At 44.0% G+C, this 22,133-nt stretch overlaps 1 protein-coding gene and 1 long non-coding RNA gene across 2 annotated transcripts in view; one reads left to right on the top strand and one right to left on the bottom strand.

Moving 5' to 3' along the window:
• The window catches only part of sdk2b (sidekick cell adhesion molecule 2b), a 981,988-nt gene that overhangs the window by 819,535 nt on the left and 140,320 nt on the right, over positions 1–22,133 (top strand). The window contains exon 40 of the mRNA XM_078571006.1: positions 4,439–4,564. Coding sequence (XP_078427132.1) covers positions 4,439–4,564 — 126 coding nt within the window. The remainder of the gene's footprint in view (positions 1–4,438; positions 4,565–22,133) is intronic.
• Positions 1–22,133, bottom strand: part of LOC144699778 (uncharacterized) — a 133,568-nt gene that overhangs the window by 52,742 nt on the left and 58,693 nt on the right. Inside the window, exon 2 of the long non-coding RNA XR_013580612.1 lies at positions 12,670–12,729. This is a non-coding gene — a long non-coding RNA (uncharacterized LOC144699778). The remainder of the gene's footprint in view (positions 1–12,669; positions 12,730–22,133) is intronic.

Raw genomic sequence — 22,133 nt, 5'->3', positions numbered from 1 at the left:
CAAGGTAACATTTCTGAATGATGCAGTGGAATAATCATGTCTGGAAGTGGCAGTGGAATAAATATATGTTTCTGCAGCAGTAGAAGTGAACTGGTCAAGTCAAGTCATGTGGAGGTGAAATTTTGCTGGTAGCAAAGATGTTAAACAGGAAACTGAGATTGCACATAATTAGGTTCAAAAGTATGGAATCAGAGGCTAAGGTATAGAATTTTTGATGGAAATCAAATAGAGTACCTTTGGCCTTGGTAAGGTTGAGTTGAAGAACTTTGCTCATCCAATATTTAATGTTGGCTAAGCGTGTAGGTGATTAAACAATGAGGAGTAGTGGCAGAGAGGTTGTTTGTCAACATACCATGAATAATGTCACCAAAGGCAATATTTAGCTGAGATCTAGAAATGAGCCAAGAATACCCCCTTGAGGAACACCTGAGATGCCTATCTGAGAGTGGAGGAGAATGCTTTTATGTGTTGATTTCAGTGGAACAGGCTAAAATGGAACAGGCAAGGGAAGCACTACAAAGGTGGACCAGAGTGGAGAGACAGTGGGGAAGGATGGAGTGGTCGATAATGTCATACATTGCGGCAGTAACAGTGAATGAGCAGTGATAACACATTGCACTCTCAGTCACAAAGGATGTATTGGTGACTTTGTTGCAATGGTCTTGGTGCAGTTGTAGAATGGAAACAGGATTGAAGGGATTGGTAAAGGGAAAGATGTTTAAGGAGGTTGGGCAAGTTTGAAAAGAGCAGTTTTCAGAGAGGATAGGAAGATCATGAATGTGTTCTTCAGTGGGATGGGGAAGAAAAAGGATGGTCATCTTGAACTGTGAATGCGTGACAACCTGAGGAAATGGTACCTATAGACGAAGATTAATGAAAATGTTATTAAGTTGGGATCATTATGTAATGAGTTGCCTCAGTAAGCCATTGATTGCAGGTCAGGTGAGTCTTTTGGGAGTGATGAGCTGAGTGAGATTTCTGGGAATGATGGCAGAGAAGCTGCAAATGACATTGGCTTGTGACAAGGATATGAGGCACATAGGGATAGGGGACTCCAGGACAGGGGAAGAGGTAGCTGAGGCAGCTGGGTAGACAATTTTGAGACAAAGAAATTCACAAGCTTCCCGGATTTAGTGTTAGAAATGAAGATGAGGAAAGAAAAGGAATACAGTATGTCATTAAAAAGAGGAACCTGAGGTTCTGTTTGGAAAATAAATTGAATATTGTTGGATGTAAAAAATCCCATGATAAGGGGGTTCTCCTAGCATCCTGACTGACATTTATCTCTCAGGTTGTCTAGTCATTTGTCTCATTCTGTTTTTGAAACTTTTTATGAGTGCAAATTGGCTGCCACATTTTCTGCGTTATAATAGTGACTACAGTTCAAAAATAAATATTTGACTGGAAGTGGGTTTCCTAAAGTTGTGAAAGGCAGTATTACATAAGAACAGAAGAAATAGGAGCAGGAATAGACCATTTCGCCCCCACGCCTGCTCCATCATTCAACAAGATCATGGCTGATCTGCTTGTGTTTCCATTCCCATTTACCCCCCGATAACCTTTGATTCCCTTGCCTAACAAGAATCTATCTACCCCGCCTTAAAATATTCAATGACCCCACCTCCACCACCTTCTAAGGCAGAGTTTTCCAAAGTCGCACAACCCTCAGAGAAAAAAATTCTCTTCACCTCTGTCCTAAATGGGTGACCCCTAATTTTAAAACAGTGACCCCTGGTTCTGGATTCACCCACAAGAAGAAATATCCTTTCCACGTCCACCTTGTCAAGACCGTTCAAGATCTTATATACTTCAATCAAATTACTCCTTACACTTCTAAAATCCAGTGGAAACAAGCCCAGTCTGTCCAACCTTTCCTCATAAGACAATCCACTCATTCCAGGTAACTTGGAGCACATGTCCACAGGTGAAGGTGGTAGGACAGGTAGACAAGGTGGTCAAAAAAGCATATGGAATGCTTTCCTATATTGGGCAAGGTATTGAGTACAAAAGCAGGGATGTAATGATGGAACTCTATAAAACATTGGTTAGGCCACAGCTGGAATTTTGTGTACAGTTCTGGTTACCACATTACCAGGAAGGACATAATTGCTCTGGAGAGAGTGCAGCGGGGATTTACAAGAATGTTGCCAGGGCTTGAAAATTGCAGCTATGAGGAGAGATTGGATAGGCTAGGGTTGTTTTCTTTACAACAGAGGAGGCTAAGGGGTGACCTAATTGAGATGTACAAAATTATGAGGGGCCTAGATAGGGTAGACAGGAAAAACTTGTTTCCCCTAGCTGAGGGGTCAATTACCAGAGAGCACAGATTTAAGGTGATTGATAGAATGATTAGAGGGGACATGAGGAAAAACTTTTTTACCCAGAGGGTGGTGGGCACCTGGAATTCACTGCCTAAGTTGGTGGTTGAGGCTGAAACGCTCAACTCATTTGAAAGGTACCTGAATCTGCACCTGAAGTGCTGTAACCTGCAAGGCTACGGACCAAGTGCTGGAAAGTGGGATTAAAATAAACGGCTAGTTTCTTTTTTCTCTTTTTGGCCAGCACAGACATGATGAGCTGAATGGCCTCTTTCTGCACCATAACTTTTCTATGGTATCAATCTAGTAAACCTCCTCTGAACCGCCTCCTACATCTTTCCTTAAATAAGGAAGCCAAAACTGCACACCGTATTAAAGATGTGGTCTCAACAATGCCCTGTATGACTGAAGCATAACATCCTCACTTTTATGTTCAATTCCCTTTGTAATAAAGGATAGCATTCCATTAGCTTTCTTGATTACTTGCTGTACCTGCATACTAACTTTTTGTGACTCATGCTCAAGAACACCCAAGATCCCTCTGCACCTGGAATTCTGCAGCTGGTATCCGTTTAAGTAATACTCTGCTTTTTTATCCTTCCTGCCAAAGTGAACAACTTCACATTTCCTCACATTAAACTCCATTTGCTAGATCTTTGCCCACTCACTCAATCTATCTATATCCTGCAACCTCATTATGTCCCCTTTGCAACATACTTTCCTACCTATCCTTGTGTCATCTGCAAATTTAGCTAGCATGCCATCGCTCCTCTCATCTAAGTCATTGATGTAACCTGTAAAAAGTTGAGGCCCCAGCGCAGACCCCTGTGGGACTCCACTCGTCACATCCTGCCAATCAGACAAAGACCCATTTATGGATACTCTCTGTTTTCTGCCAGCCAGCCGGCCAATCTTCTATCCAGGCTAATATGTTACCCCCTACACCGTGAACTTTTATTTTCTGCAATAACCTTTGATGTGGCATCTTATCAAATGCCTTCTGGAAATCCAACTACAAGTATGTCTACAGGCTGCCCTTTATTCACAGTACATGTTACTCCTTCATAAAACTCCAAAAAATTGGTTAAGCATGATTTCCCTTTCACAAAACTATGCTGACTGTTCCCGATTACCTTGAGTTTCTCAAGGTACCCAGCTATAACCTCTTTAATGATCAATTCTAACAACTTCCTCACGACAGACGTTAAACTAACTGGCCTGTAGTTTCCTGTTTTCTGCCTCCTTCCCTTCTTGGATAGAGGGGTTATATTTGCTACTTTGCAGCCTAATGGAACCTTTCCAGAATTTAGCGAATTTTGGAAAATTAACACCATTACTACCTCATTAGCCATCTCTTTTAAGACCCTAGGATGTAATCCATCAGGACCCCGAGAATTGTCAGCCCACAGCTCCATCAGTTTACTCAGTACTGCTTCCCTAGTGATTGCAATTTCACCAAGTTCCCCTCTCCCTTTCACCTCCTGATTTACAGCTATTACTCAAATGTTTCTTCTATCCTCTATAGTTGAACACAGAAGCAAAATATTTATTCATTTCTTCTGCCATTTCCTTATTATCTACTATTCTAGATACTCTCTAGAGGACCAACACTCACTTTACTTACTCTTTTCCTTTTTAAATACCTGTAGAATCTCTTGCTATCTGTTTTTACATTTCTAGATAGCTTCCTCTCATACTCTAATTTCTTTCTCCTGATTAACCTTTTAGTCATTCTCTGCTGTTCTTTATATCCTGACCAATCATTTGTTCTGCCAAAACAAAAACAGAATTACCTGGAAAAACTCAGCAGGTCTGGCAGCATCACCCATCTTTGCGCAGTTATATGCTTTTTCCTTATATTTGATGCTTTCCTTAACTTCTTTAGTTAACCATGGATGGTGGGTCTTCCCCTTAGAATTTTTCTTCATAGGAATATACTTATTCTGAATATTCTGAAATATCCCCTTAAATGTCTGCCACTGCTTCTCTATTGATCTATCCTCTAGCCTAGTATCCCAGTTCACTTCAGCTAGCTCAGCTTTCATGCCCACATAGTTGCCCTTATTTAAGTTTATCACATGCTTTTTCTGTTGATTGTATATGTTTTCCTTTCCCTCAAGGTGCTCCTGGTCCCCCAGGTGAGCCATTGATCTACAGGTATGGATCAGCTATTACTATTCATTGGTCCAGTGGAGACGCCGGCAAGGCACCAATCAGCCGATATGTTATTGAGGCGAGACCATCAGGTGAGAAGTTTGACTTGTTTCATTCCTTCATTTACCCCAATGGCATGACTAAGATCTGGAACTGACCATTTGGGAAATTATATTAGGGATGTAGTTTGAGAACAGACAAACTGTGGTTTTCCATTTCATGGCATAATGAATTAGTATTGTGACATACTCACAAAACACCATACTTCCTCTCTTTCCAGAGTCCCAAATTTTCTCTCCTTATGGCCAACTTAGCATCTAGTCATTAGGTTGCTACAAAAATAATCAAATAAATGCACAATAATTGTAACAAAGAATATCAATGCTCTACAAATCTCTATTAGTTACAGTTTGAGATGCAAGATGATTTGCTGCAGAAATGCTACTGGTGTCTTTAAGAGTTAGTTGAGTGCGGAAACTAAATCAACATCTGTTTTTGAATTCTTATGTTTGATTCAATTATACAAGAATGTTTCTGAATACTTTTTTCAATCTTTCAGATATGTTAAGTACCCTCCATCGATCAGTTTTTTCAATATCTTTATTACACTTTTACTGTTCTATTTAATACGGTCAAAAGCCAGCACTGAAAAGATTTTAAAAGCAAAGTACAAAGTTTAATGCTGATTAAAATAACTGGACATGGAAACAGTTTATATCTTGAATCTAATCCTACAATCAGCTATATTACTGGGTATGTTGTCAGAAATCCATTAAACAAACTCGAATCACTCCTCTCTCTTTTCCAAACTCTATGTTTTGTAAACAGCCTGAAAGAACTCAGCCAAAATTGTCTCCAAAATATTTAAATAGTTAAATCCTTCATAGAATGGGAAAGGGACAAAATATGTTTACATCGTAGGAGAAGAATTGCTTTGGTCGCTATATGACAAAATCTTAAACATGGTTGTTTTGAATTCATTTACTATGTTATGACACATAGCACTTCCTCTAGACACAGGACAGGATTTTGGTGGCCAAATGGAGGGTGGAACTGTGGCCGGCAGGCATGTATTTTCCCAATGCTGGCCATCACGCCAGTTTTCTGATACTACTTCAGGGGTCTGCAATTTTGCGGAGGAAGGGGTATGGCAGGACTCAGCAACCCATCTAATTTGGAGCAATTCCTAATTAAGCCTCTTAACAAGCTTGTCAGCTCATTAAGGGCTAGTATTGAATTTTGTTGGGAAGGCACAGGATCCATGCTGGATCTGTAACAGTCCAAGTAGAAGGATGTGGCAACGCTGCTGGGAGCCAGTCGTGGCCATGCCATTCAATGAGATAGCCTCATAAAAGGGTGCACAGACAAGAGGGTTGCTCATTCATTGGCACATGGTTGCCATCAGTTGAGCAGAGAAAGTGGGCAATGCGCAATGGGACAGTTGAAAGGGTCACAACCATCCAGGGATCTTGGCGCCATAATAGGGAGTTACAGTAAACATTGTGAGTGCAGCTGACTACAAGCAAGGCAACAATGGACATGGGATTAAGGTACTTGGAGATAGGGATAAGCATCCTCAGAAACAGATGCAGAGTCCTAGGCATGAGGAGGGCAGAGGAGAGGAATGAGGGGCAGCAAGGCAACAAAGGACATAAAGGACATACCCTCAGCATCAAGTGCACAGCCAAAGAAGAAGCTATCTGGACATATCAGAGAATCAGTGCCGCAGGAAACTGCACCTATCTAGGCAGCTGGTATCTGAGATTTGTGCCCTCGTTTGAGGAACAGTTCAAACCTCACAGTACTACTTTCCATGCTTTGCAGTAGTGGTTAAAGTCACTGTGGCCTTGGACTTCTTCGCTTCTGGCTTCTTCCAAGGATCAGCACTGGATCTTGGTGGCATCTCTCAAGCAGCTGCACACCATTGCATCTTGCAGGTCTCTGATGCCATTTTTGCGTTAGCCGAGCAGTAGATACAATTTCAAATTGACGGGTCCTAACAGGTACAAAGGGAAATGGGATTCAACTCCACCGCTGGATTCCTCAGGGTTAGGGCATTATTGATTTTACCCATTTGTCCATCAAAATGATGAGAGAGTAGCCAGTGAGATTCATCAACAGGAGCTTCCACTCTCTTAAATGTTCAGCTGGTATGTGACCACAACATGTGCTTTATGCCTGTGCGCGCTCGCTATCCTGGCAGCTGCCATGACACCTTCATTCTCTGGCAGTCCAGGGTGCCGCAGCTCTTCGTGTTACCAACAAAAGTCAGTGGGTGGTTTTTTTAGGGGACAAAGGATATCCCTTGAAGAGATGGCTATTCACCCCTTTACATGATCCCAAGAGGCACAACAACTGAAGCCACCTGTTCGCAAGGACAATCATTGAATAGGCCATTGGGCCTTGGAAGATGCGGTTCCAATGCCTGAACTGGTCAGGTGGTGCCCTGCAGTACACTGCTGCAGGGGTTCTGATCATTGTGTTGGTCTCCTGCACTCCATAACATAGCCCTCTAGCGAGATGTGGATCTAGAAGAGGGTGATGCGCTAGATTAACACAGTTCATCGTAGAAGGAAAATGTAGAGCAGAATGGTGTCAGTGCTGTACAGGGAAGTGGTTGGGGCTGCCTCAGGAGTCAAAGCTCTCATTAATGTGGCGTGAACGCCAGGACACATCTGATCCAGGCGTATTTCTCATGAGCACTGCTCATCCAACAGGACTGTATGGTCTGACACTCACTTTACTCTGCCTGGAAGAACTCATCCATTAAACATAGGACTCTGAATGGTTCACTTGTACTGACAATGCATGGTACACATCTCTCCAGCAGTCTCAGTGCCCCGTTCAAAGACTATCTGTGGGATTTTCCGCGCCTACCTGCCGCTAGGATCTTCCGGTCCTGTCGTAAGTCAATGGACTTCTGGCTGGGGCGCCGCCTCACCCACGCCGGGTCCGGAAAATCCCGGCCTATAGCTTCCCTTCACCACTATTTCCGTATTTACTTGTTTCACCATTAATGAATGGAAGTTCACACATCTGGGATCATGGCTTAACATCTTCAATGTAATTAAAAAAATAACAGTTTACACAACCACAAACAACCGCCACCCAATGAACCACACAGTGCAATAACTGACGGATCGGTTTTCACTCTCGGCCACATCTATGCAGTGCCCTCCTTGTGGCCTCAAATGAGATGCAGGCAGCTTGCATGTGTCTGCTTGCAGCCGAGATGCCCGTGGCCAACGTCCTCATCATCATAAAATGCCAGTGGGGACAGGGGCAGCCTCTGTCACAGAGCCTGCATAGATGGTCCCTCAGTCAGAGAGGCCAAGGAAGCCAGTGGCGATGATTTCACCATTTGAGGGGGTGGCACCATCATCCTCATCAATGACTGGCTCAGCCTTTTGGCACTGTTGATCGCTGGAGTGGACCGCCAGTTTGGGTGTAACTACAAACTTCTCTATGCATCTTGGTGCTATCAGTGACATTGACTAGTTAATGCTGCAGACTGTTGCATGAATTATGTGCATGTCAGTGCACTGTTTCTGCAACCACTCAGTCTGCTTCCAGGTATGGTCCTCCTTGAGGTTGGCCAGTCTCTCAAGGGAGGAGCTCATGCGTTTGAAGCCCCGAGCCATGGTGGTGCACATGAGCTGATTGGATTCCTCCATTCTCCGCATTGCCTCAAGGAACTCCGACAAATGGGCACACATCTCACACTGCTGTTCAAAGTAGAGCTGCCTTGCTTGTGACTCCCGAGGCTGTGCATCCAGCTGAGCATGGCTGTGCCTGTCCTCCATCCTCCGAAGGGGACTGCCCACCGGTGTCTATGCCTTTCTCACCTCCTGCTCACTCACGTTGTGCTTCTCACCCAGTGCCATCCTTTCTAACCGCGCATGAGGATCTATCAGTTTGAGTGTATCCACGCTGGGAGGTGGCACTTGAGTGGTGTGATGGTGCTGCCTCTGTGGCTTCTATGTTGTCCAAGGAGCTGAGTGATGTTACAGTGCTACTGATGTCAATGTATAAATAATCACACTGCATGGTAATCACCTTGTTAAAGACAATTGCTAGTTAAACAGGTGATGGGCATTGATTATCCCATCTAAACAGAATAAAAAGATACAGCTGGAACACTTTGTGGGGAAGCTATATGGAAGTCAGTAGTTGTTTTGAAAACAAAACAGCTTGAACCAAAAGATCAGCCTGGATTAATTTTTCCACCACAACCTCATTGTGAGTAACAACTGGCATGTCACCACAATCCCCCCCACCCCTACTCCCTCCTCAAATGACCCTCTGGGGAACATAAGGAGGAGATCATGAGAACTCGCCTCTGACAGCAGATATCTCTACTGAGCTGAAGCTTCCCAATGCAGCTGAAGTTTTGGCATTGCTGTTGCCTGGGAGAAATACACGCCATCCCCTTCTTCTACACAATTCAGTATCTTTTCCCCCTCTCCTACAGCTATTCTCATCTCTTCATCGCCCACTTCCTCCTGAGGCACTACCCTCATGATGTGATGTGCTACTCCCTCTGTTGCAGTCAGGATGCTGAGCTCTCCGCTTTCTATGTGTGCCCACTCCCAAGCATTTTAATCCCTCTTCTGCAAGGATAAAAAAAAGATAGAGAAATGCTGGCCTATCTCACCAATTCCAGGGGCTCATTGAAATGCGATGCTGCATTTATCAGTGCTGCCAGTTCCAAAATTGTGCTAGGGATTTGAGCCTTGCTCAGGGACCAGTAATGATTCTAGGTGAATATTTCTCTCATGTTCAGGAGCACCATGCACCCTCAGGCTGTTCAGCTGGTGTGTCTGTAAATCTGGAGGCCTTCTCCTGCCACCCTCTGGGAACAAGACCCCTCACCTTTCTCTCTCAGCCTCCAGCATAACATGTGGTGGCAACCCTAAATCTAGTGGCAGCCCTGCCATGGGTACCTGAGCTCTGTTCTCCTCTCTCTCACTTCTGCCTACCATTGCGTTGCAAGCCACGATAATGGCTTGTTCTCTCATGCCTTTAAAACAGGTCCACGTTTTCAGATTCCTATGCACATACCTTTCACAGCCGCCTCTGCTAATTGGCCACCAAACCGAACCACCAGCTAATTAGGGCTGACCTCTGGAAAAATCATTACCCTGACTGCATCCCCCGCAGAGAGGTCAAGACCTGGAAATGGTACTGATGTCTGGGTCCCAACCCCAAATGGAAAATCCTGCCCACAATAGTAAATAATTGGGAGGAATTTTAACCTAAAAAAAAGGGTGGCTTTGGGTCAGTTGGCGGGTGGTTAAAGTCTGAAATCTGTTTTGCATCTCAACTCGCCCACTTCTAGTTTTGACAGATGTCACCAGAGGGTGAGCATGCTGGAACTTAACTATGATAATGTGGCTGTGAGCCTCCTTGTCATTCTACTTTTGGAATTCAACTATTGTCAGCTGGCTTTCCTGGGCCTTGGGAAATCCAGCAACTTCTTTGAGGTGATAACTTGGCAGATTCAGGAGGCAAGTGCCTTCACATCTACCTCCTGGATTCAGGTGCCTGCCTGAGGAGCCTCTGCAGGTGGTCTCTGTCTCCCTGAGCCTCTGATCATCCCCCTACGTCCCCCCACTGCTCCCCCCCCCCCCCCCCCCCCCCCCCACCACCACCACCACCCCCTACCATCCTCTAAACTCCCCTGATGATTTTCCAATCGTCCTAACCCCTCTCACTCCCCACAGACCTCCAAACCTCTGTTCAAGTCTTGGCCATACCTTTGTGCCTGCAGTTGACTGTTGACTGACCACATAAGACATGTTCTTCTGACTGGAACAGAACTGGTAGTAGTAGAAACTTTTATGAGGGAAGAAAGAGAGAAAAGTCCTATTAAAATAAATATAAGGGTGAATGAACAAGTTGAACAGTAACATTTTATTCATTTCATTGAGTAACTGTGAATTTTGAGAATGAAAAATAGTTTCCTAGAAATGTGATGTGTTAACTCGTAGAGAGGTCATTGAACTGCTGTTGAAACATGTTGTAGTTTTCAGTTCATTCAAAACTGCTGAACCTTTGCCTTATTGTGCATGGAAACTTAAATTGATTTATATTATCATGCCTTCCATAGTTGGTAGATATTATAACGTGATAGTTTCTTTAACTCGATGTTGCTGTAGCTCCCTGATGACTTAGTGGGTAACTACACCCCTTGGTATAATACTGAACCAAATTGATTTGAGTTCCTAAATTTGAATCTATGCTGAGTAAGCTGACCTCAGGTTATGCAAAGCTTGAGGTTTTTATTTGGCCTGAGTGTCTCTGGGATAGGGAGGGGAAAGAGAGCCAGAGTTCCACATCTTGATGATGGACACTGTTTTGTTGTGTGGTAGGGGTCTAGACAGGAGTTTTGGGGATTATCTATTCTCCCAAAGTATGCTGTTCAAGTCTGTAGTTCCTTAAAATCATTACTCTTTATTTACAGTAAGTACTTACACATTTGAATCGCTACATGAGTTTGGAGCTTCTCCTCCTTCCAGATCGCTCTTACTCCTCAGCCCTGTGATCTGACATCATGAATACATCAGCATTATGCATGCTTCTGATGTTAAACCTTTACTCTGCATCTCCCCCCCAAGTCTTTTTCCCTGTCATATTTACATCCTCCCACAGACACCATTCAATTTTTCCCCCTTGGATTTGAATTTGTGATTTGGATTGGGCTTGCTGAATACAGCAGAGTATATAATCCCACATGTTTTAGCAGGTAGTTTGTTGTGGAATATTGTATTGTGTGTTAACATTTTACTTCAGTATACCTGGTTAAAATGGAACCAAATACTCTAGCTGATGATTGAGTCAATAAATGTTCTGCTTTGTGTGGAACTGATGGTGAAGAGTGGAAAGGGCCTAGGTTCATATTGGTTCTGAGTTACTTAATCTTAGCCAGAGCAACAGTAAGGGTACCATTGTTAACCTCACTGACATTGGACTACTAAGAAAATAATCAAACAAGGTTCCAACTCCTGTCACCAGTGTATCTGTGCGAAGCTGGGATGAGGCAAGATTGGGTTTGGCTGTGATACTCCCACAACTGAATAGCTTGCTATGACTCATGGGCTAACTATTTCTGCAGTTTCTACAGTCTTCCCAATTTAAATATTGACGGTATGCTTCTGACATTATGGTTGCCAGTCATTGGGGGCTTGCCAATTAGGGTCAAAAATGAGTTTGCTCCTACAGGATCTAAAGGTCAGCAGCACCTGAAAGAGGTAACCTCAGCAAAAATAATTTTGACAACTAAATTTAAAAACCTACACCCTCTAGATTCACTAATGTACAAGCCCTTTGGCATGAAGTCTGACGGAAGAGCATGACACAGTTAGGTATGTAACAATACTGGCCCATAAGGAGAGCAGTACAACTGCAGTAGTAGGAGTGGCCTGACGGTCAGTGCCAAATAATACAGAGCAACTCAATTCAGGAAAAAGTGTAATCGGGCAAAGTAAGGGCAGTCAGATACAGCTTCCAAGAAGGCACAGTATCAAACATGCTAGACACTTTCTTCTTCGCTCACATTAATGTACTTAAATTTATGGGCAGTGAAAATCTTTTTACACTCTCAGCCTAGCAGTGTTCTTTCTTTCACTTATAAAAATAAAAATACCTGGAAAAACTCAGCAGGTCCGGCAGCATCTGCAGAGAGGAACACAGTCAACATTTCGAGTCCGTGTGACTGGACTCGAAACGTTGACTGTGTTCCTCCCCGCAGATGCTGCCGGACCTGCTGAGTTTTTCCAGGTATTTTTATTTTTATTTTTATTTTTGTTTTGGATTTCCAGCATCCACAGTTTTTTGCTTTTTTCTTTCACTTATGGCCTGACATGCAATCACCCCACATGGTATGTAATTGTCTTGTGCACAAACTTGTTGTCAGTCCCATTCTGGTCTGTTTGCCAATGTCCTAGCCCATAGCAGAAAGGTGTTTGCTCTGCGGCCTCCATGCGGAAGCTTCTTTGTAGGGTGAAATTGTGTAAAAGGCAGCACACAGAAATGGATGTTGAATACTCTCAGACTGATTTATGCACCTGAAGCATGGCAACAAAATGCCAGCGATGTGCTTCATTACTGTGCTTTTTACCTGTTATCATGGGAAAGCACTGTAGACGATGACCTTGATCTCCAAAGGCCAGTCCAGAAATCAAAAGTAGAGGCTTACCTTTCTGTGGTAAAGAGGGCTGATGTAGTTGAAATCCTTGAAATAAAGACACTGTGGCAGCTGTTTGGGGAGAAAACATTTATTTGCTTGATGGTGTGCTGCAGTTACAAACAAGATGCAAATTGAGAAAATGGGAGCCTTTCCTGTTGATGTAACACTGACACTAATCAAAGGGGCTTTGAGTTCAACTCCTTGGACTTTGGGAACCATGCCAGCCAGTAAATTGCAATGTCATGTGGCAGCTGCTTGTCAATCGGAATCTGATGAAATTACAAGCTATAGAGAACAATGCGTGCATGACTTGTTTGATGCATCTGTGCAAAACTGTTTACACAGACATACCAGAAATGTGGAATTAAAAGTACTTGGTCACTTATTATTTACTGTTTGAATCTGGAACACTAGAACTGGGTCACTGGATTTCGTGTTCTTGATGAGTCCAAAATGTCTATATAGAATAACAGCGGCAAAGCTGGCCATGCCACTTTTCAAGATGGTTCCACTGTCTCTAAGTCTTGTCACCTGGAACTCTGCCATTTTTGCCCAAGTTTAAGTGTAGACTTGTTGGGCCAGGATTGTTGAATTTGCATTACAGCACTGTAAAGGTTTTCTTTTACCTATTTGGCACCCTCATCCACATTGTCCAGTTCATTTTGTTGTCTCAATGGTCACCATATTCAATCCTCCCAAGGTGCCTGTCCTTAGCACAGTATTTTTCAGCTACACCTTGCTTATTATGTTAAAAGCAAAAAACTGCGGATGCTGGAAATCAAAACAAAAACAAAAATACCTGGAAAAACTCAGCAGGTCTGGCAGCATCTGCAGAGAGAAGCACAGTTAACGTTTCGAGTCCGAATGACCCTTCAACAGAACTAAGTAAAAATAGAAGAGAGGTGAAATATAAGCTGGTTTAAGGGAGGGTGGTTGTTGTCTTGTCAGGACTCACTATTTCCTTTCAGACATGAGGAATAACTACTTGCGTCAGATACTGTAAGCCTCTTAGCAAGGATCAATGACTTCAGGAAAGCAGAGGAGAAAATTGGAAAGGACAAAGTAAGGCAGTGCTGTTACCCATTGAGCTGCCTGGGCTCTGTAAATCACTCAATTATGGAAATTGGGTGTAACTTCCATATTTAATCTGTTGCAAGAAATTCTAGGTTGTCATGTATTCTCCAAGGGGCATTAAGTAGTTGCATTCTGAACTTCCCTCAACATTAAGCCCAGATGATGATGCTGTGAAGGTCATATTTTGGATGCAAAGGTCAAAATATTGAGGATTCCATCAAATGCACAAAGCTTATTTATAGAGGTGTCAAATTACTATTGTAGGACTGATTTTCTACTTGCCATATGGCCTAATGCTCACAGCTGCTATAAACAATGCTAAAAGTACAGCATGATAAAGCCAGAACTTTAGAAAGTGGGTCATGTTGTGGAAATACCACTTTTGAAAGAAACTGCCTCAAACTTTTTTTTCTGTGCTTTATTGAATTTGTTTTATTCCTTCTGTCAGTGAGATAGGTGTCACTTATTGTTTGGTCTTGCTAGAGTGTGGCATTGTAAGAGGTTCGATCAGTGCTCATTTACCCTTCCTGTTGGTCCTTGACTTTAGGATTTTATAAAGGCCAAACTCACTGGGACACAGGGGTTTAGGCTCAACCACAAACTTATTTATTGACAGGGCACCTCCACTGCCCCTAATATAAGAGCTCTAAACTAGTGTAATGACGTCACACAACACTCTAAACCACAAACTCATTTATAAACTGAAAAGTAGAACCACAGGCAAAACCCCAGGTTTCTGCTCCAAAACTTACTCGGTCCATCTCAAACCCCCTTTCAGGATTTAGTTACTACCCTTAAAGCTATCCTTAATTCTCAGCACAAAAATCCGTGGATCTGGCTGATATTTACAACTCCCCATATGATTGGTCGTTCCGGTGCGAGCTGTAGGTCCGTGAATCAGGTTGACCGTTCCTGATCCTCGTTGGTGACTGCAGTGTCAGATCCCATGGCCTTTTCATTACAAATCTTGTTTATAGTATCAAAGTACATTTCCTGGAGCACATTCTGTTTAGATGGTTGGTGATTAGCACCCCTTAATCTCTTTAGCCTGGTTCCTGCCTTGGTTCAGACAACCCATTCATCACAATGTTGTTTCCACGACCGAAACAATGGACCCATCCTAGTGTGATGTCTCTGGATTTCAAGTTAATGTGCATGTGATAAGACCCATTTCTCCTTGGCTGTTGTCAATGTTTGTTTGTGTGATGGTTGTTGTCTAGGGCCATTTACTGTGAGGTCTCCCAGTTTCTTTAATTGGATTGTCTGATGGCACCTGCTTTGTGTCTTTGAGATGATAATGTCCCAGTATCTTTACACAATATCAATTTGGTTTCGGTATTGACATGTTTGAAGATGCAGTACAGCCTACGTCTGTGTTGAGGTTTGGCCTGTTTTGTTTTGCAGTGTTTTTGTCCATGAAGCGAGGTCTTTGGGGTTTTTTAATTTAATAAAGTCCAGTTGGAGGGGATTCCGATCCTACAGCATCTCATGGCTTGGCCCATTAGACTTAGACTGCACCTTTCAGCTCGAAAAACATTTACATCGCAGCTTGCTGGAAGTGTGGGTTGATAACAGCACAGCTAGGGCAACAGGCATCTGGGGTCTTAATTAATGACTGTACAATGTATCGTCTTAACCAATGAGGTTTTGAGTAAGAAACAGAGAAACAATAGTGAAGGAGTGTAAATTAGAGTCAAATCAAAAACAAAAAGTAAAAGAGTGAAAGAAAGTTAGATTAAGAGAGATAAAAGATACAGAAAGGAAAAGTAAGAAAAATTCTTAAAATTATAAATTTGACATTTTAAAATCCATTGATTAATCATATGCAGAATGCGATTGAACACTTCAAAATATTCCCACTGTGAGTCAGACACATGGGGCAGAATTTTTACCTCAGTGGGTGGGCGTGCGCCTGAGCCGCTCAAGCGTAAAATGACGTACGTTGACGTCTGTTTGCCATCTGCAGAGTGCCCTCTGCCAACTTTGATCTCTGCTGGTCATCCCAGAGTGTCACTCCTCCAATTCTGACTTCAGCTGATCATCTCCAGAGTGCCATTGTGTCAACACACCAATTGCCTCTTCCTGACCCCAACCCATATATTGTAGTCTAGCTTCATTACAAATCTATTAAAATTGTTGCAGGTTGTGTTAAAGTATATTTAGCAATAGTGTGCTTCTGATTAATTAGTACAGTGCAGTAATTGTTTTGAGATAGGGGGAGGCAATGGCGTAGTGGTATTGTCGCTGGAATAGTAATACAGAGACCCAGGGGACCCAGGTTCGAATCCTGCCGTGGCAGATGATCTGGAATTAAAAGTCCAATGATGACCATGAAAGCATTGTTGATTGTTGTAAAAACCCATCTGGTTCTCCTTTAGGGAGGGAAATCTGTCATCCTTACCTGGTCTGGCCTAAATGTGACTCCAGACCCACAGCAATGTGGTTGACCCTTAAAATGCCCTCCACTCGCTCAGTTGTAGCAAACCACTACAAAGACACAAAAAAGGAATGAAACTGGACGGACCACCTGGCATCAACCCAGGCACCGAAAGCAACAATAGCAATCACAGCCCTGTCGACCCTGCAAAGTCCTCCTTATTAACATCTGGGGGCTAGTGCCGAAATTGGGAAAGCTGTCTCACAGACTAGTCAAGCAACAGCCAGACTAGTCATCCTCATGGAATCATACCTTACAGATAATGTCCCAGACTCCACCATCACCATCGCTGGGTATGTCCTATCCCACTGGCAGGACAGACCCAGCAGAGGTGACGGCACAGTGGTATACAGCCAGGAGGGAGTTGCCCTGGGAGTCCTCAATGATGACTCCGGACCCCATGAAGTCTCATGGCATCAGGCCAAACATGGGCAAGGAAACCTCCTGCTGATTACCACCTACCGCCCTCCCTCAGCTGATGAATCAGTGCTCCTCCATGTTGAACACCACTTGGAGGAAGCACTGAGGGTGGCAAGGGCACAATGTTCTCTGGGTGGGGGATTTCAATGTCCATCACCAAGAGTGGCTCGGCAGCTCCACTACTGACTGAGCTGGCCGAGTCCTAAAGGACATAGCTGCTAGACTGGGTCTGCGGCAGGTGGTGAGGGAACCAACAAGAGGGAAAAACATACTTGACCTCATCCTCACCAAGCTGCCTACTGCAGATGCATCTGTCCAAGACAGTATTGGTAGGAGTGACCATCACACAGTCATTGTGGAGACGAAGTCCCACGTTCACATTGAGGATGCCCTCCATCGTGTTGTGTGGCACTACCACCATGCTAAATGGGATAGATTTTGAACAGATCTAGCAACTCAAGACTGGGCATCCACGAGGCGCTGTGGGCCATCAGCAGCAGAATCGTCCTCAAACACAATCTGTAACCTCATGGCCCGGCATATCCCCCACTCTACCATTACCATCAAGCCAGGGGATCAACCCTAGTTCAATGAAGAGTGCAGGAGGGCATGCCAGGAGCAGAACCAGGCTTACCTAAAAATGAGATGTCAACCTGGTGAAGCTATAAAACAGGTCTGACAGCATCTGTGGAGAGGAACACAGCTGACATTTCGAGTCTGTATGACACTTCATCAGACTCTTCTTCATTCTGATGAAGTGTCATACAGACTCGAAACATCAACTGTGTTCCTCTCCGCAGATGCTGTCAGACCTGCTGAGTTTTTTGTTTTTGTTTCAGATTTTCAGCATCCGCAGTATTTTGCTTTTAAGCTATAAAACAGAACTGCTAGCGTGCCAAACAGCATAAGCAGCAAGCGATAGACAGAGCTAAGCGATCCCACAACCAATGGATCAGATCTAATCTCTGCAGTCCTGCCACATCCAGTTGTGAATGGTGGTGGACAATTAAACAACTCACTGGAGGAGGAGGCTCCACAAATATCGACATCGTCAATGATGGAAGAGCCCAGTACAGCAGTGTAAAAGATAAGGCTGAAGCATTCGCAACAATCTTCAGCCAAAAGTGCCGAGCGGAGGATCCATCTCGGCCCCCTCATCAGTAAAGTAATGGAAGGGGGTCATCAACAGTGCTATCAAGCAGCACTTGCTCAGCAATAACCTGCTCACTGATGCCTAGTTTGGGTTCCGCCAGGGCCACTCAGCTCCTGACCTCATTACAGCCTTGGTTCAGACATGGACTAAAGAGCTGAACTCCGGAGGTGAGGTGAGAGTGACTGCCCTTGACATCAAGACAGCATTGGACCGAGTGTAGCATCAAGGAGCCCGAGCAAAACTGGAGTCAATGGGAATCGGGGAAAACTCCCTGCTGGTTGAAGTCATAACTAGCACAAAGGAAGATGGTTGTGGTTGTTGGAGGTCAATCATCTCAGCTCCAGGACGTCACTGCAGGAGTGTCCTCGGCCCAATCATCTTCAGCTGCTTCATCAATGACCTTCTTTCCATCATAAGGTCAGAAGTGGGGATGTTCGCTGATGATTGCACAATGTTCAGCACCATTTGCGACTCCTCAGGTACTGAAGCAGTTCCATGTCCAAATGCAGCAAGACCTGGACAATATCCAGGCTTGGGCTGACAAGTGGCAAGTAACATTTGCGGCACACAAATGTCAGGCAATGACCATTTCCAACAAGGGAGAATCTAGCCATCGCCCCTTGATGTTCAATGGCATTACCATCACTGGATCCCCCACATCAACATCCTGGGGGTTACCATTGACCAGAAACTGCACTGGACTAGCCATATACTGTGGCTACAAGAGCAGATCAGAGGCTAGGAATCGTGCAACGAGTAACTCACCTCCTGACTCCTCAAAGCCTGTCCACCATCTACAAGGCACAAGTCAGAAATGTGATGGAATACTCCCCACTTGCCTGGATGAGTGCAGCTCCTACAACACTGAAGCAGCTGGACACCGTACAGGACAAAGCAGTGCACTTGATTGGCACCACATCCACAAACATTCACTCCCTGCACCACTGACGCACAGTGGCAGCAGTGTGTACCATCTACAAGGTGCACTGCAGGAATTCACCAAGGCTCCTTAGACAGCACCTTCCAAACCCAGGACCACTACCACCTAGAAGGACTAGGGCAGCAGATAAATGGGAACACCACCACCTGGAAGTTCCCCTCCAAGTCACCCACCGTTCTGACTTGGAAATATATCGCTGTACCTTCACTGTCACTGGGTCAAAATCCTGGAACTCCTTTCCTAACAGCACTGTGGGTGTACCTACACCACATGGACTGCAGGGGTTCACGAAGGTAGCTCACCACCACCTTCTCAAGGGCAACTAGGGACGGGCAATAAATGCTGGCCCAGCCAGCGAAGCCCACATCCCGTGAATGAATTTTAAACAAAGCCCAACTGTGCCTGTGACTTAATTTAAATACCTTCAAAAGAAGGATAAAGTTCTTCCAAACAGCAGGTGACTTTGCTAAAATAATTGGAGGAGAAAAGAACAAAGAAGTAAACAAGCCCAAAATTCCAGAAGTAGCATTGCCCCACTGGTGAAGAGTTCCCCTAGACTCAGAAGCCCTGAGATGAAGGTCACCTCAATCCAAGAGTTTCATGCTACCACAATGTAGTCAAGCACCACAGTCATCCTTGATCTTCAGATAGCAACTCAGCACAGTAGCAGGATATGTTTGAACAGCACCAAGATGCACCCGGGTAGACATAGTGATAAAAAGAAGCACTATTGTATATAAGAGTAAAACCACTTGGATATGTCAAGTGTTCTGTGGATATCTGGGCCAGGATTTTACAGCCCCGCTGCAGCGTGTCTCCTCCTGGCGGATGTGGCGAGCCACTTAGATCTCCATTCAGTTCAGCGGGACCATAATATCCCATCGGGCAGGCCCTGGTCCTGGCCCTGGTCTTTGTTGGATTTTTGTATTTTGAGAAGAAGCTTGGAGGTCAATTTTCAATAGGGCACACAATAGAAACACTTATTGATTTGCCCCTTCCTAGTTCCTCCAAGCCACACACAATCCAGATTTGGAACTATATCACCGTTCCTTCACTGTCGCTGGGTCAAAATCCTGGAACTTTCTTCCTAACAGCACAGTGGGTGCACCTACATCACATGGCCTGCAGCGGTTTACGAAGGAGGCCCATCACCTTCACCTCAAGGTCAATTAGGGATGGGCAATAAATGCTGGCCTAGCCTGCAACGTCCACACCTGTGAAAGAATAAATAAGGAGAGTTCAAGGACAGTGAGGCCAATTATAGCACCCTACTGAGGTCTGAGCTTAGATCCACACGGACATATGATTGAACATTGGAACACTGTGGACAGTGGGTTTACCACTGAGCTATGGACATGGTAGCTTACAGATTTTCATTGTTTCTGACCATAACTGTCTGTGAAACTACTGTTGAAACTCACCATTGGAGTGAAATCCTGTATCTCAGGATGTGGTTGCATTTGAGCCCAGAAAGACAAAGTAGGTAATTTTAAGCTAACTCACCTGGTCAAAAACTGACCAGGTCTGATTACGCACCCATTTCAAGTCAATAGAATGTAAAGTCAGGTGGAATGTAAAACAGATGCCCAATCCATCAGATGACCATCAGACAGGTTAGTGTAAAATTGTCCCTGGGTGAAGAACTCTTTGTGCAATAGTTGGGATGCTTCACAGTCCGATTCCTAGGGGTTTGATGTCTACAGCAAAATACTTTCCTACATCTGTCACTGACTGGTAATGGAAAGCAACACTTCAATGTTTTAGCTTGAATTATTTATTTCTCCCCCTCTTAAAAAAAGCCTTTGACCCCGATCACAGAGTACCTGATCAACATCAACATTGCACAGAACGTTTTTTGCACGCCCCAACAAACCTATCAAGTTAAAATGTTCTGCAAGTGTCAGAATTAATTCTGTTTTGAATGGTTTAAAAAATCTGAACTTGGTTTTTCAAACTTATCTGCACAAAAGCATTTCCATTTCTTCCTCTGACATTGCAAAGGGCAGACTGCTGCTATGCTCAATGCTTTCTTCCACATCAGTTGACACAATAACAGGATGACCAATTTAAGATATTTCCATGCATTAGAATGGGTTTCAGTTTAGTTTCTCATGTCTGCTCATAAAGTTGCAATGAGTTAAACATCCTCATGTGCCTGTTTCACACTCTTATAATTTCCAAATGATCTTTAATTATTTATGAATGTAAAATATGACTTCCCCTGATGCCGACATAACATTAATGCAGCAGGAGCTGGATCCAGGTTCCTGACCAGATTGGAATTTCCAGAGCCAGGCAATCAACATTTGTTACTGAATGCCTACACCAATATCACATGAGCTGAAACACTCACTAAACAGGAGGGGAGTCCGCAAAATATAATAGCGGCCAGCCTCTTGGCGACAGAACCAGTTTGTCTGATGATTGTAGTAGAAATTGTAGTAAATTTTGTGTTTTATGTGTGATATTACCTGAAATCTTGTATCTTCTTTCTCTGATTAACTTAATATTTTGTTACTGATTTTCCTATTTTTTCAAAAAAAATCATCGAATACATTTCTTCAGTCATGAATGTAAAAGAAAAAAGCCCATTCTAGTAAGGTTGCTTTAACATATGAAAGATTCCTGTCATCCTCTTTTCTACCACTAAGAAGTAATCTTGCCTCTTGTGGGCCAGCAAAACACATAGGACACCAAGGGTGGGACTTAAGTAAACTTCAGTGGGTGATGTCTTCCCATCAGTCCTACCTCCATTCTAGACTTCAGCTGCAAGACGGTAACCCTGTAGGTCCTATAGGAAACCCAGGAGCATTGCAGAACAGGGCAGAAGCAAAGTGCAATTGGGTCACACAGATAGGGCAGGGTTTTCCCATTGGCGAGTGGGGGCGGGGCCCACGTGTAAAATGACACGTGGTGATGTCTGGCAGAACTCCCAACGTCACCATGCCCCATTTAAATTTTCTGGTAGGCAGGGGCGCAGCAAAATCAGCTGCGTGCCCGCCGACCTATCAATGGCCAATTGAGGCCATTGACAGAGCAATTAAAGTAATTAGTGGACCTGCCTGTCCAACCTTAAGGTTAGCAGGCAGGCCAGGAGCCCTGGCGGGCTTCAGAAAAAACATGAAACCTCATCCACGGGCGGAATGAGATTTCATGTAGGGTTTAAAAAATTTTAATAAAGATTTTGTAAAAATTATGGACATGTCCCAACTCATGTGACAGTGTCACAGGAGGGGACATGTTAGGGAAATTTTATTATTCTATTGTTAGCTTTTTTACATTTAGAGACGATCTCCCTGAGGCAGCACTTAGCCTCAAGGAGATGAGCGCGCTCTTTCGTGCGCATGCGCAAAAGAGCACACTCTCGATTTTGGGATTTCGCACCCCCCTCCCCCCGCCCACACAGGGAGTGCACAGGCCTTAATTGGCCTGCCCACGTAAAATGGCGC

The sequence above is a fragment of the Cetorhinus maximus genome, chromosome 24 (assembly GCF_964194155.1).
Source record: "Cetorhinus maximus chromosome 24, sCetMax3.hap1.1, whole genome shotgun sequence".
In the NCBI taxonomy this organism is placed as follows: Eukaryota; Metazoa; Chordata; class Chondrichthyes; order Lamniformes; family Cetorhinidae; genus Cetorhinus; species Cetorhinus maximus.
The sequence above is the reverse complement of the archived record's forward strand: the minus strand, read 5'-3'. Positions and strand labels throughout refer to the sequence as shown.